This window comes from Vitis vinifera, chromosome 2, assembly GCF_030704535.1.
Source record: "Vitis vinifera cultivar Pinot Noir 40024 chromosome 2, ASM3070453v1".
NCBI classification, from domain to species: Eukaryota; Viridiplantae; Streptophyta; class Magnoliopsida; order Vitales; family Vitaceae; genus Vitis; species Vitis vinifera.
In genome coordinates this window covers 2,228,251-2,243,646 of record NC_081806.1, presented here as the reverse complement: position 1 = coordinate 2,243,646, position 15,396 = coordinate 2,228,251, and the positions used below count along the sequence as shown (strand labels likewise).

General features: G+C 36.7%; 2 protein-coding genes and 1 long non-coding RNA gene across 4 annotated transcripts; 2 read left to right on the top strand and 1 right to left on the bottom strand.

Moving 5' to 3' along the window:
• Positions 1-1,885: 1,885 nt before the first annotated feature.
• On the top strand, positions 1,886-3,200 carry LOC100242684 (uncharacterized). Its single transcript, XR_787525.3, has 2 exons — positions 1,886-2,324; positions 2,762-3,200. It is a non-coding gene; the product is annotated as an uncharacterized LOC100242684 (long non-coding RNA).
• Positions 3,201-6,841: 3,641 nt separating this feature from the next.
• LOC100264969 (granule-bound starch synthase 1, chloroplastic/amyloplastic) lies at positions 6,842-10,998 on the top strand. Of its 2 annotated transcripts, none has more exons than XM_010661958.3 (14): positions 6,842-6,964; positions 7,096-7,426; positions 7,514-7,594; positions 7,689-7,787; positions 7,882-7,971; positions 8,626-8,689; positions 8,788-8,888; positions 8,995-9,104; positions 9,190-9,433; positions 9,518-9,694; positions 9,785-9,976; positions 10,088-10,174; positions 10,263-10,391; positions 10,511-10,998. In XM_010661958.3, the coding sequence occupies exons 2-14, from the start codon at positions 7,100-7,102 to the stop codon at positions 10,625-10,627; spliced, it is 1,818 nt and encodes a 605-aa protein (XP_010660260.1). In that variant the 5' UTR covers positions 6,842-6,964; positions 7,096-7,099; the 3' UTR covers positions 10,628-10,998. The 2 variants fall into 2 exon arrangements, with proteins under 2 accessions (XP_010660260.1, XP_010660257.1); XM_010661955.3 differs by having other exon boundaries at positions 6,845-6,978.
• Positions 10,999-13,163: 2,165 nt separating this feature from the next.
• On the bottom strand, positions 13,164-14,874 carry LOC100249556 (large ribosomal subunit protein P1). Its single transcript, XM_002279046.5, has 4 exons — positions 14,427-14,874; positions 14,195-14,288; positions 13,613-13,825; positions 13,164-13,492 (listed from the first exon to the last, which is right to left on the bottom strand). The coding sequence occupies exons 2-4, from the start codon at positions 14,261-14,263 to the stop codon at positions 13,439-13,441; spliced, it is 336 nt and encodes a 111-aa protein (XP_002279082.1). The 5' UTR covers positions 14,264-14,288; positions 14,427-14,874; the 3' UTR covers positions 13,164-13,438.
• Between the last annotated feature and the right edge of the window lie 522 nt (positions 14,875-15,396).

Genomic DNA, 15,396 nt, shown 5'->3' with positions numbered 1-15,396 from the left:
ATGACTATCGGAGCCCGTGTAAACTTTATATAAAGGAAGATCACAGTCTAATCCTATGAGGACTAGGATGTGAATGTGCAATCCTATGACGACTAGGTTCCATTTCATTCACTTATTCTCAGGCTAAATACATCTTATCTCAATAATTTTAAAATTTTATTAAATACCTTTATTATTTTGAGTAGGGGAAGTGTTCAATAAAAACAATAAAAAAAATATTTAATAAAATTTCAAAATTTTCATAACTCAAAATTTTTAACAATTTTTAAAATCATTATTTCTTTTTATTATTATTATTTAATTTTAAAAATAAAAAATATATTCAAATGGACACTAAAGTATTTGTTTTGAAATTGTTGGTTCCAATTTTCCACCTTACCCATTTTAGAAAATTTCCTTTAATTATCTATTTTGAGAATTTTTTATTTAAAGAATTAATTTATATTTATACTTATACAACGTTAGTAAAATTTTAATATAAAACAGAAAAATAATAGTCAATCACAAATTATCACACATTAAAGTGGTTCAATTTGTTAATGATTTGGATTATGTTTCCTTGGTTTATGATCAAATCCTATTTATCTTTTCAATTTGGAGGTGCGCATTATTCTTATAATTTATAAGTTTAAATTGACGACATCACTACTTATCTTTAAAAAAAGAATGAATTTACGGGCATACGTGGGACCGCATGTGTATACATCCATACATTTCCAACGTGAAGTTTTTCTTTATTCAATATGATTACACATGGGAATACTGTCCCTTTCCAACCTTTAGCATCAAAATGAGGACTCTAGACGAGACGTTACGGAATTGATCACGTTAAGGAAATTTTTCCGGTATTACATGGCACATCAAAAAGGACCAATTTGGAAATATTAAGATTCTCAGTCGTAAAATTTGAATTCTCAAATTGTTAAAAAAATAATAAATAAATAAAATAAGTAATAATCCAAGTCAGATGGCATCAATTCATTTACTTTTCTAGTAAAATATGCGGTAGATGACATCGACTAGACCCCTAGTCCCCTAGTCCCCTAGTTGAATGAGTGAAGGAGGCGGGGCAGATGCTACTCTTCTTTTAAAGCAGCGCACCAGAATCAAAGGCACGCCTGCCAAGATTGACTCGAAACGGCATCGAGTTTGAGCAAACGACCAAAAGCCCACCCACATTTCAAACCACCGCCCCACCACCCAGCTTCCCACCTCTTACTAGTCACTGACCATTCGCTTTCTCTTCAATCGAGGCATCACTGCATTTACTCCCTAAGGATTTTTATTTTTATTTTTATTTTTTATTTTATAAAATAAGATAATTTAAAACTTATTTTTAAATTTACAAAAAGAGAAATCAAATAAAAATAGGGAGAATTACATATTAAATCTGAATTTTAAAATTGTGTTTAGAATAAATTATTTTAAACGTTAGAATTTACACTAAAAATATTTAAAAAAAATTATTACAATGTCTTTAAAGAAAAAACCTTTTTTTATCGATACTTCATAAATTATATTTGAGTTTTGAGCAAAAATAATGAATTTAAAAAAAAATCACAAATCAAAACTTCTATTTATCATTTGATAAATAAGACTTTAAATTTAAGCCTAAAATCATATTATCAATTATGATTTTAAATTTAAATTTAAAATAAAATAAAATTATAATTATCAATTAATGCTAGACGTAATTAATAAAATTGTTTAAAAAAAATTATTTTTAACCAAAACTCTATCTGAATTTTATTTCTTTTTGGTCATATCTCTTTTAATTGTACTTGTAAGTCTCTTTTTTTCTCTTTTTTTATTTTTTATTTTTTTTATTTAAGAAGGAAATAGTCAAATTCCTTAACCAATTCTAATAGAAATAGCTATGATTGCCACGCTGGCATATGAAAATATTACGTTGTTACCTTTGTTAAACAGTTGGGTCGAGGTGCCGTAGAAGCCACGTGGGAGGGACGGTATCTAACAAAAGCCAGCCCCGGATCTTAAATTAGAATTAAATTCCATTTAATGATGAGCCGTGGAAAGGTACTCCTGGTATAAATACAGTTACAGGGTTTTACAGTGAACGCTGCGATGCGATAAACGAAGAGGAAGAAGGAACAGTTGCAGCGGTGGTCGGGATCCGGCGTCGTTCGTCGGATTTCGTCCATTTTCAACCGGAGATCTTTCCTCGCTAGCTGAAATCTTTGGATTGAGAGATGAAGGGGTCTTGCAGTCTCGTGGCCTCGGTTTTCGCTGCTTCAACCGTGGCTCTTACTTCCTCGTCCTCTTCGGGAGGCCGCGACGGTGCTTTCAATCCTTGCTGCAAAGAGGTGAGCCTTTCGAGTTTTTATTGTTTTTCCAGTGAATAATTGGTTTGTGACTCGGCCTTTAAATTAAGATCTATTTCCTAGATTTCGTGATATTTGTCGAGCATGTTGGTTTCTGATTCTGATTTTGGTGGATCTTGTTTGAAATAAATCTTTTGATTGGGCCTTTTCTGTGTTATTAAATCTGGTATCGATTCCCTGTTTTTCCTCGTTTGGTTTGTGTTTTTCCCTCAAATACTTCATCGCCTTTCTAGTTGTGATTTAGGTTTAGTCTTTGCATTTGTAAAGCCGTGTTATGTCTTGTTTATGTCGGATTATTATTTTATCACCTTTTTCTACTACTTATGATTGAGGTTAGGGCTTTGCATTTGTAAAACTTCTTTCTTTCCTATTTATTCAGAGTTTCACGATCTCTTACACTCGTGTCTTATTCTCTTTAGGGCTTGCCACTGTCTTTGGGGAAAAATAACACTGAGATTTCCCATACATCCTCATCAGCTGATAAGGAAAAATTCGCGCCCCGATTCGACGGCTTAAGGTTTATAGAAACCCTGGTGACAGCACACAGATGAAAGTTCCCTTGGGTTACGGAGCATCTTCTAATTAACGTGCCAGATTGGTTGTGAGACGTGAATGACACCTCTTTTAATATCCAATTAGGCGAGCAATGCTTCGCGTGATTGGGACAAGATTTTATTGTTTCGTTTTATATCTTTCGTATCTCAAACTTTACGGTCACGATTTAGTCCAATTGTAGAAATTCTTGGCGTGTTATTGTTTATTACCTACTTGTATGTAAAGAATTTGCATATGGTAGTGAGTCCATGGATGTATCCCGTGATTCAGTAAAATGCATTGATCTGACTTTAGATTATCTAAGGATCGTTGTCTTCTGGGAAAGAGACAGAGAATTTGTGCATGCGTCTCTGTTTCGAATTGTGGGGTTAAATTCTTTGTAAACAATCATTATATTAATTATTTCAACAGAAAGGAAGAATGTGCTGAAAGAATATGCCCTTCTTTGAATTGGACCATCGATGCCAGTTTCTTTTAAGTGAATGATACTCCAAGGCAAATTTTAAAAATATCTCCCAACTAATCTTCTCACCGTTTACATCTCTTACCTTCCTGAGCACTCTACCCAATTCCCATCTATTAGTCTTTATATCTAAATTCCCCTTTTTTGTTGGTTAATCATAATCAATGAGAATGTATGTATAAATGGTAAAGTGCATGCCCAAAACTCTATTCCCCCATTTCTTTCCCGTTTCAGAGCCTTAGTTTGTTTGTCTTGTCGTCCCTTCCGATTTTTAGGTACCAGTTGCAGTCCTTATTTTGCTTCTCTTCCGGTTTTTGAGTGCTCTATAAGTACTGATCAGCAATCTTTTTTCATCAGCACCGCTTTGGAATGATTATGCTTTGCTGGAAAGTTGTGGTAGGTTTTGGTTGGGGTAGAGAGACGCATTTTTTTTTTGTGTTTTTTGTGGGTAGGTTGTGGCATATGAAGAGAAAGGCATGAATGGCTTAGGTGGAAGTAGCAAAATACGCAATTCAAAATTTCTATCAAGAAGAAGATCACCTATCCCGCTTCCATGTTCTTGAAACCATGCGTCATGCTTAGGAGTATTGCTGGGAAGTGCCATTTTCTTTAACCTTTTGAGGGTGTCTCCCCACCTCGATAGGAGGTGCAGAAATTGTTGTAATCTTAATTTTAATTTTAATTTTGATTTTGATTTTGTGTGAAATACGCGTGTGGGTTGAATATTTTGAAGGAGATACATCGACATTCATCATATAGACTTGGACGAAGCGGCCCATGGTGATCCTTTTCATTCCCTTTTTGTGGGGTTTAAACTCAATTCTTTTAATTTCACGCCCTTCCCGTTGAACTTCAAAGTAAGAGGCATGCTACTTGCCCGAGCATACCCACCACTCAATCGTCTTCACTCTTTCACAGCTCAAATTGTGGTCCTGAATCCATATAGTGTTAAAATCTTCTTCAACTGGGATTCGATTCTCTTCACATTGGATGTAATTTTAAGCCTCACGTTCAGATTTTTGCAACGACAACGATATGACAAGAGGGCATTGAGGGTCCCTCATACAAAACTTGTGACAAGCATTGCGCCACAACATTCTCACTACAAGTAGTTCATGTGCTTCTCACCTTTCCTCCTAATTGAAGAGTCAGACTTGCAGTCATGTGAAGAGAGTTTAATTAAAGCCGTCTGGAATCCCACATCCCGTAGGTCTAGTTTTATTTGGTGGTGCTGGTTTTGACTTAATTTTGTTATATTTTCCTGACACACGAGGTTGGAAAAAAAAAGAAAAAAAAAAAAGGGAGAATTGTGTAGTTGGGCCAAAAATTGATTAAAGATTCATATATCATGCATATTTAATCCCAAGATTTAAATAAAATGTAAAAATTAAGTTGAAGGATATTATCCTTCGTTAATGCCTAAAATACCAATGTAAATTTTATTTTTTTATTCATAATTAAGTATTACTAATTTCTAACTTTTTGTTTTTTTTTTGTTTTTAAAGATATTGAATCTTTTTACTTTTATTATAAGTAAGGATAAAAATTTTTTATATAAAATTTAATGAATAATTAATTTCTTTATTTATAATTTAAAATAGAAAATAGTGCTGATTTTTAATTATTTATAAAAAAAAAGTTTTAAAAAACAATAAAAAATCCAAATAATTAAAATAAAATTATTATGGTTGTATAAATAGTGTACAATAAAGATAAAAAAAGTTTATGTGAAAGATCAATGAATATTTTAGATCAAAGGTTGCCCAAAACATAATCGTCCAAAAAAAAAAGAGGGCAAAAACAAAGACAAGGAGGAAAACGAAGGGCGGGTGAAAAACGCACGTGAATTATGGATTCATCGCATTGTCTTTTTCTAGGCCAGCGCCTGCTTCGTCGATTTGGTTTGTTGAATAGTGGGAAAGCAGGGTCCCTAATTTCCATCGCCACAGTCTCTGTCTCTGTAGCTTTGCATAATGGAGAATGGAGCATTCTGAAACCCTGAACCCATCTTATCTTTGACCACACAATACATTAAACATAACCATGTTTCAGCGATATTACATTATGTTGGGCTTTCTTTTTCAGAATTGTTCATTAATTTTATAAAAATAGCTTGTGACGAAAAACAGAGTTTAAGTATGAAAATTAAGAAAGTATTATTATTGTATAAGGTCTTTTTAGGTTCTCTTTTGGTTCTTGGATGCCAAGAGAAAATTAACAAGTGCTGAACAAGAACAAAATGCAAAAAAAAAATTTATCCTCATTTTTCTTCAAGAAAAAAAAAAAGGATTAAGAAAGTTATGAGAAAATCTAAAATTTTAATCATTTAAAATTTTTCTTCCGTTTTTTTTATATGCAATTAAAAATTATATCTTTTTTCCTTTTCTTTTGTTTTTCATCCTTTCTCAAACGATCTAAAATTAAACATAACATTAAAACCTATTATTTTGGTTCCATACTATACTACTTGCACCTAGAAAAATAAAATTAATTAAAAATGAATATTAATACAAAATAATGAAAATAAACAACAAGAAACAACACCAACACATGTATTTACGTGAAAAACCCTAGTAAAAAAATACTACAGACAAAAGAGAAGAATATCCATGTTAAAAATTAGTACAAGAGGCAAGATATATGACATAAATATAAACATCATAATTCTAAATTCTATATATGTCATCGCATATATATAGGGAGAGAAATTAACTTCATACAAAAATTCTCAAAAATTTAGTTTCATATCATATGTTGTACTACGAATTTTTCTTTTCGAATCAGATAAAATAAAATTCAGATTACCAAATTCTAACAAATATAATTGGAAGTTGTGAAATTTTTAGTTATTGTCCGTATCTATCTCCTTGTTAATTGAGTGATGGTTACAGGGAAATTTTTTGAATGATACCACTTCAATGCTGCACAATTTTCATAACTAATTGAAAATAGTTTGCTTTCCAATTTGACCTAGATTACGATTCCCGATTGCTTAGCAGATTGTGGGTCAGGCTTTAAAAGGCCCAATAATCATATTCATTAGGTATTTCACTATCGGGACAAGGGCAGCCCAGCCCAGCCCAGCCCACAATGTAAAAGGACAAAACATGAAATCTCCGTCTAACCGAAGGTGACGCCGCCGTTTTCCAAGAAAAATCTTCCACTTGAAGAGCTCCAGGTGTGCGGTGTTCGTCGGTTAGACGACAGAGATGTTACTTTCACCGCGGTCTATTCAGGAAATCAACTCAAAAATGTAATCAAAGATTGGCCCGAAACCCAAGTGGAAATTTCATCTGAATCAGGCCGTCCAAATAATTTATAAAATTGAAAAAATAAATAAATAATTCCAGCATGTCCCCAATTCTCACATGTACCGAGGACCCACTTCAACGATCCTGAGACGTCCAGCTGGAGAGAGAAACCTCAACCACTAACCTGAAGCCACGTGTCATTTACTGCTAACCTGGACTCACCTCCTACATATGACAGGTCCCCGGGACTCCCAGAGATCACCCCCACCACGTTTCCCTGTGGCCTCTCCACTCTTTCGACTACTTTCTTTCTTCCTTGTCTTCTAGCCCTAGCCCGCTTTTTCAGCATCACTGTAAGTACTAACTGGTAAGTGCTTTTCGGAATTTGAGATATATTTCCAGTCCGTTTTGAATTTCTCGGATTTGAGTTTGGTTTGTGGTAGCTGTAGAATTTGTGGGGTAATTTGAGAAGTTTTGGTTTCAGAAAAATGGCGACTCTGACTGCTTCTCACTTCGTATCAAGAACATCGCATGTCAACGGCACCCAGGAAAGCTCGGGCTCGGAGACGAAGTCGTTGGCGCAGATTGGGCTGAGGGGCCAGCGCGCCACGCACAATGGCTTGAGGCGGTTGAGTGCGAGGACAACTGTGGGGAGGAGCAAGGGGTATAAGTCTGAGAATGGCAAGGGTTTGCCTTCCGGAGCTATTGTATGTCGAAGTGGGATGAACTTGGTGTTTGTGGGATGCGAGGTTGGTCCCTGGAGCAAAACCGGTGGTCTTGGTGATGTTCTCGGTGGTCTGCCGCCGGCCATGGCGGTGAGTGTAGACGATTTCTTTTTTCTTATTTTTTTTTCACTTCAAGAGTGTGTTGCAGGGTTATGATTGTGTATGGTGGTTGTGTAGGCTCGTGGGCACAGGGTTATGTCTGTGAGTCCACGCTATGACCAGTACAAAGATGCATGGGATACCTGTGTGGTTGTTGAGGTAAAGTTTTCTTGCATGATTCCTCGTTTTCTTTGTGGATCAGTGAGGATTTTAAACTTAAAAATCATCATTTTTTTTATTTTTTTTCATGCAGATTCCAGTTGGGGACAGAATTGAAACTGTTCGCTTTTTCCACTGCTACAAAAGAGGAGTTGATCGTGTCTTCGTGGATCATCCCTGGTTCCTTGAGAAGGTATATATATATATGCTGCAGATTTGGTAATAGGCGTTTGGGTGGTCTGACTCTAATATTCTTATTCTGATGCTCAACTTTCTGAATTCCCAAGGTATGGGGAAAAACTGGATCCAAAATTTATGGCCCTAGCGCAGGAGTAGACTACATCGACAATCAAATGCGATTCAGCTTGTTTTGCCAGGTAAATTTTCTATAATCTGCTGATTTTTTTCAGCAAAATCCATGGAAAAGGAAAACAAACGGGAAACTTGGGTTGTCAAACACTATTGACATTCATTATACATTTCCTATGTATAATCATGAATGTCTGAAAACAGCAAAAATTAATATCCAAATCTTTCTTAGAGTGCGTTTGAAAGTGATTTTAGAAAGGTGCTTCCATGAATCGAATCACTACCAATCGGACTCTTAATCATGCCCTACCTTAAAGTAATGAGTTGGCTTTCTTTCTATTGCACAATGTAAAAGGAAATTGGCGGAATTTTCTGTTCTTCTTTTCTTACTTTCCTGAGACTAGCAGATTGGGATGGTCTGCTTTTCACATGTGGTACTGTTATAAGTTGTGGGAGCTTTTGCTTAACTTTGTTCCGCCTAGTTGCATGATCAAAAGTACATATATTTGGTGCTTGTAGCAAATAGTTAGTATTTCTTTCTTGTTTAGCAACTTAAGTGAGTAAACAGTGCACACCATCCACTTCTATTCTCACCTTATTGCTGGTTCAGGGTGTCACACTGTGCCAGAATAGCCAATTGCCCCACAAAATTCCCAGATGTTTTTATTTCTTTTATTTTATATAGCCGTCCCGTATAACTCATTCGATTTTGATGCTTTTAGGCTGTTCTGGAGGCACCACGGATTCTGAATCTAAACAGCAGCAAATATTTCTCAGGACCATATGGTGTGGACCCTTTTCCTCTGCATCATGTAACTTTGGCCATAGTTGCTAATTAAGATATAGCTTTTATTTAAGTGCATGTGCTTTTCTTACTGATGTAGGAGAGGATGTTGTCTTCATTGCTAATGACTGGCACACTGCTATTCTTCCATGCTACCTCAAATCAATGTACCAATCTAGTGGAATTTACAGAAATGCCAAGGTAAAAGGGTGTTTGATTTTACTTGAGAGTGTAGCATTTAGAATTCTAGCCAACTCAGAAGTCCCATTTCTTGAGGGCTGAGGTTTTGCTTGGTAAACTATGCCAGGTAGTGTTTTGCATCCACAACATTGCCTACCAAGGAAGATTTGCCTTTTCTGATTTCGGATTCCTCAATCTGCCAGATAGATTCAAGAGCTCTTTTGATTTTATGGATGGGTATGTGTTATCAAACATTCCATATTATATGAATTTCATGAACTTTTCTTTGCTCTTCCAAATTTATAGCATTTCAATTCTGCAGGTATAAAAAGCCTGTGAAAGGAAGGAAAATCAACTGGATGAAGGCTGGAATACTAGAAGCAGACAGAGTTGTAACTGTGAGCCCATACTACGCCGAGGAACTTGTTTCTGGTGAAGCCAAAGGTGTGGAATTGGACAACATCATTCGGAAGGCTACCATTACTGGAATTGTGAATGGTATGGATGTCCAGGAGTGGAATCCATCCACAGACAAACACATTGGCATTCATTACAATGCCACAACTGTAAGCTCCCTAAGATTTTTTTTTCTTTTTTTAATTCGCCAAATATTTATGGCTGTAGAAACCTGAACTTTGGGTCCCTTTTAGGTGATGGATGCAAAAGCTCTACTGAAGGAAGCTCTTCAGGCAGAAGTTGGGTTGCCCGTGGACAGGAATATCCCACTGATAGGCTTTATTGGTAGACTAGAAGAGCAGAAAGGTTCAGATATTCTAGCAGCAGCCATTCCAAAATTCATTGATGAGGATGTTCAGATTGTTGTCCTTGTAAATACCTGACTTGGAACTTTAAAATTCATTCAGTTTTGCTTCTGTTGTAACTAAAAACCAAACTGAATTTGATGTTCTTTGCATCAGGGAACTGGCAAAAAGGCCATGGAGAAACAGATCGAACAGCTGGAGATTAAATATCCTAACAAGGCCATAGGAGTAGCGAAATTTAATGTTTCATTGGCCCATATGATCACTGCTGGGGCTGATTTCATGTTGATCCCAAGTAGATTTGAACCATGTGGTCTCATTCAGTTGCATGCTATGAGATATGGAACGGTAAAGGAGTTGGACCTTTATTTTTCCCAATTTGTCCAAAATTTGATCTGCTACCTCACTCTCAAGGATTTGGATGAACTAACTCTGCAAAAACTGTCAACTTTGCCACAGGTGCCTATTTGTGCCGCAACTGGTGGGCTTGTCGACACTGTTAAAGAGGGTTTTACAGGATTCCATATGGGACCCTTCAATGTTGAAGTAAGTTTATGCTTCCCTTTTTTACTTCTCCTTAGAAATAAGGAATCATGTTCATAAATACTGAATCATGTCCATGGTATATTTTTAGTGTGATAGGATTGACCCAGCTGATGTAGATGCAGTAGCAATAACCGTAAAGAGAGCTCTTGCTACTTATGGCACTGCTGCTTTGGGAGAGATGATACAAAACTGCATGGCCCTAGATCTTTCCTGGAAGGTCAGTATAAATCCCAGACTAGTTTTTCTAGCTTCTTCCTGTTTGAACTTGAAATCCATAAGGGAACATCTTGTTTCTGGCTACTGGGACTGAATGATTGTGCCTTGGCTGTGGTTCAGGGACCATCCAAGAACTGGGAAGAGCTGCTACTCAGCCTGGGGCCTGCTGGTTGCCAACCTGGTATAGAAGGGGAGGAGATTGCGCCTCTCGCCAAGGAAAATGTTGCCACTCCTTGAGGGCAGGCCGCCCTTAATGCCGCTAATGCTATCCATTGACTACCTCATCCATGTACCAGCAAATAGCCCTTAGCTGTGTTGATAAGCTCCAGTTTCACACGAGCTACGGATCTGTTAAAAACTTGGTTTGCAGGAGTTAGGGTGTGTTGAAGGTGGATGATAGCGGGGGTGCAAGTAAATAATGCATTGAAAATAGTATGTGGCTACGCTATCTTTGTGTTGGAGTTGAGAAAGCTCTCACTTCAGAAGCAGAGTAAATAAAAATATGTAGTTCTTTCTTCCATTTGAAGCTCCTCTAGGTATGCTAACAGCCTAGCCCATGTATAATACTTCAGTTTGTAATGCGAGTTTTCAAAAATCTTTTGCCGCAATGTTTCTGCTGTTCGATGGCAAAAAGAATGGTTATTTTCATAGAAAAGAAATCTGTTTGGAGAAGAACGCCTCTCTGTAAGTTCTGCTTGAAGCAGAACTACCACTGAAATTTAATTGTGGCCCAAAATTTGGGTCCCCATATGATAAAATCTGTAAGCCTCTTCTGGCCAGCTTTCTTCAAATTTCTGCCTCGTTTCAAGAAATCACATTAATAACTTTAATGTAATTATTATCGAGACTACTTAAAAGATGGCTTTTAACTTCCCATACCATCTACCCTACTGAGATTTAGAAAGAAGTCTCTTTATTGAGAACAAGTAAATGGATGATGTCAGCATATTACAATAGAGTCTATTTTGTAATTGAAAAATTACAGTTGTATTGCTTTTTTGACTGAATAAAAAAAGTTAAAATATTTGATTTTTTTTATTCAATTAAAAATAACTTGTTGACATCGTCTAACATAATTAAAATGAATCTGTCATACAAACACCACCTAAATAAAACCTATGCAGAAGTAAATAAAACCTATGCAGAAGCAATTGAGACGTGAGTACCATTCCATCTACATTTAAAAAAAAAAGAACAAGCAAAAAATACAACAAAAGTCGATCACCCAGTGGATACTTTCTCTACCATACATTTGAGGTGAAATAAGGGGACTAAATTTGATGATTTTACTTTCTCGTTCCGCAAATTCCTTTTTTTTTTAGTTCATTAAATTCTCTTGAACATAGTATTTACCCTAATGAAACCTTCTAGCACTTTAAAATCGACATGCTGGTATTGTATCCCTTCTTATCTTATAAATGCTTTCAACATCCTTGTTCCCAGAAGGGCATAAAAGATCTCACCATTCACTGGTGCCTAGAATGTGGCCCATAAGACAGGAATGAGGTGAGTGGCCAAAAGCAAAGCTGCAAAAATGGTAGAAACTCTCGGAAATGAATGCAACTTCACACAGTACAGTATCCTAAAAGCAAATCTACGGTTCCACTATTGTTAGTGAGCAATAATGGAAATATAGATAGGAGACATAGCGCACATGGACATTGTAAGGCTTGGGCTGCTTTGATGGTAGTCTTTACACATATTTTCTATTTTCACCTGTGGTATGGGGAAGCAGTGGGGACTGTAGAGGTACTCGTGATTCAATTGAGGAATCAAACTCTACCATTTACCCCCATCAATTGACCAAACTCTACCATTTCCCTAAAAGCTCTTAGGGATTTATATATTGTATTTAATAATGATTTTTTTTTTTTTTTGGATAGGCAAAAGAGAAAATATATATTAAAAGCACCTAAGGGAGGCATAACATAGTACACACTAAGTACACAAAAATACCTCTCCTTATTTTAAGTTCAACCAATTTACAAAATCTAACATAGACATTGTGTAGCCCTCAATATAACCCCAACCCCAATCTACAAAAGTATACATAAAACTGGATTTGATTGCTTAGTTAAACTGCTCAACATCATTAAAAGCCTTCCTATATTCATTTCTTTCCAAAGAGTCCACAACAAGCATTCTGCACAAGGGATAGGCCCTCCACAATTTTTTTCCCACAAAAGAGTCATGCCAAACCCAATAGGTTTCTTCTAACAGCATAATCCATAACCCATTCCACCCCAAAAAGAGTTTGTCGATTCCTCCTTACCCTTGCATAAGCAACACCTATTTGGGAGAATCCAACCCCTCCTCCTTTTGAGCTGGTCAAGAGTTGGAATTCCACCCCAAGACACTTCCCCAACAAAAAAACCGACTTTCACCGGTGCCCAAGTCCACATTATAATAGGAACGAAGAGATCCAACTGAAAACTTCCAGCTCTTGTATTCAATAATGATATACCCAAAAGGCCGAAGGCCACCCAAAAACTCTATGTATGCATTATTGTGTTCATCAAACTAAACAATGACTCATCACCTGACCTTGTTGTGTCCCAGTAAAGTTACATTCCACTATGATGAGCACGAATCTAGAAAACATGACAAGCCTAAATATAAAAAAATCCCTAAACCCTAAGTGTAGCCCTAATATTATATGAAATTGACAAGCAACAAAAATGAATGAGCTAGACTGAAGATCATTGACTACCTCAGATGAACACAAATCTAACAAGCAAGAATTTCTGAGATATGGTATAGTATGTTCCACATATAAACCAAAAAAATAAGCACATGATATAAAGACCATTCATGAGTGGAATCACATTTAGGAAGCCATTATCTCAATGCTTGACAAGTTTCACCCATCCGCATATTTTGTTTGAAATACTAACATTAAGAAACAATCCAACCCAAACATCGAAAATTTTCCAGCTAGTGTCTGCTGTGCTGGTAACATCACATAAAAATACGACAGCTTCAAATTTACTGAGCAACTACAAATGAAGTCATAAAATTGCAAAATACTATTCATACTGAAAGGAGCTCCTAATCAAACAAACTGAATCCCATGTCCTCATCACTCTCTTCCTTTGGTTCCTCCTGTAGTATTTTGGCAACCCAGAACAAACCAAACACATTAGGCAAAAAAAAAAAAAAAAATGAAACCATAATCAAAACATGTATGTATTACTCAAATAAAATTAAAGGAATAGCTCCTACCTTCTTCTCCTCAGGTGGAGGTGCAGCTGCACCTGCAGCATCACCGCCTCCAGCCATGGTAGCAACAGCCATGGGTGCGCCACCACCACCAGAACCAACATTCATGATTAGATCATCTACACTCTTCTTCTCTACAAGCTTAGCAAACAGACCCGGCCAGTATGATTCTACTGACACATTGGCCGCTTTAAGCAAGGTGCTGATCTTCTCGGCCTAGCAAATATCAGTCAAAGAAAACCCCAATTCCCAAGATAGCATATATATATATATATAAACTTTTCTAACATTATAAAATCAATTACAGGACACCACCACATAAAACAAAAAAAAAATCCCAGTGAAAGTAAGAAAAAATGGGACAAAACATTATAGGCTGTGTTTGGTGGCACAGAATTGGAATTCCAAGCCCGCTGATGAACTGGGCAACCAAACACAGCCTTGGGGGACCCAATAAATCAAACATCTCCCCCCTAGCGCTCAAATTGGATTTAGTTAAGGTGAATTTCTCTAATTCCTTCCGTTTTCATAAAATTTCTGCGCAACCAAACTGGTGGATGCAGATAAAATAAATGGTAAGGATACAGTAACGGGAATCCCATCGTCGTGGAGAATCAATATAGCGAGAGTGCAAGCCTGCTCTCCAATAGACATTCTTCCTAGCAGAAAATTACTTGATCTACATGTATTTACAACAGATTGAAATCACTAGTAAATCCCATAGCATCAAATGGAGCAAGAATATACAAAATGAAACGAAAAAGAAAAGAATTCAGTAGAATCAGAGAGAAAAGGAGAAATATGAAAATGAACTTACGGATGTGGAGAGGAGAGAGGATCGTTTGTGCCTCGAAGCCGCTCCGGCGCTAGGGTTTCAGGGTTTCGATATGGATGATTTTTAAGGTATACGCTTGGAGGCTTCGCTAATCTACACCCACCTAAATATGGTGAGTTCCACAGCCCAATTATATCTCTCCACGTAAACAAAGAAAAATTTTCAAAACTAGGCTTCGTTTTTGTCAGTCACTTAAAGGTGGGACGGGCCGGGGATGATCGAGCTTTTGTTCCTCTTGATTGGGGCTCGGGGACAAGCTCAGACCAGGGGGAATTCAACTCTAAGCCCAAGACCCGACCTAAGCCCGGGCTTTAATATATAATTATCTTTCCAAATAAAAATAATACTAAGGTTAATTTGGTAATTAGGATGTCAACATTTTGATCTTTTACCCGTTCTACTTCTATGTATGCTATTGATAGATTTTTTTTAGCTTAAATCGTGTCACATGTATAATATTCATGGATTTTTTTGGGTTTAGATTATTGCTCGGACTAGGCGCACATTGGGCTTAAAAAATCAGCCCAAGCTCAACCTTACACAGATTGGGTTCGGCTCGAGCCAATATGGGCTTTGGCCTGACATGTCCAGACAACCTAATCCATATACCTAGTTCTACAGTAACTAGGATAGGCCTAAATATGGTTGAGTCGGGCTTCAAAAACCAGCCTAAGCCTGACCTTAGATGGATCGGGCTACACTTGGGCCAAGCTGGGCTTCAAACATTAGATATATATATTCACTGCATTCCTACTTGGTCACTTATTTCATATTTGAATTGCATTCTTCTTACTTCATGAGGTTACTATTTTACACGTATTGAAGTCACATTGGGAGTAGCTTTGGAGAAGGAGAAGAGGAGATTAAACATAGAAATTGAAAATGATGTAGAGTATAAAAATTTGTGTTGGGGGAAGAAGATGAATGGGGGGCGCGAGTCATGAGTTTGATG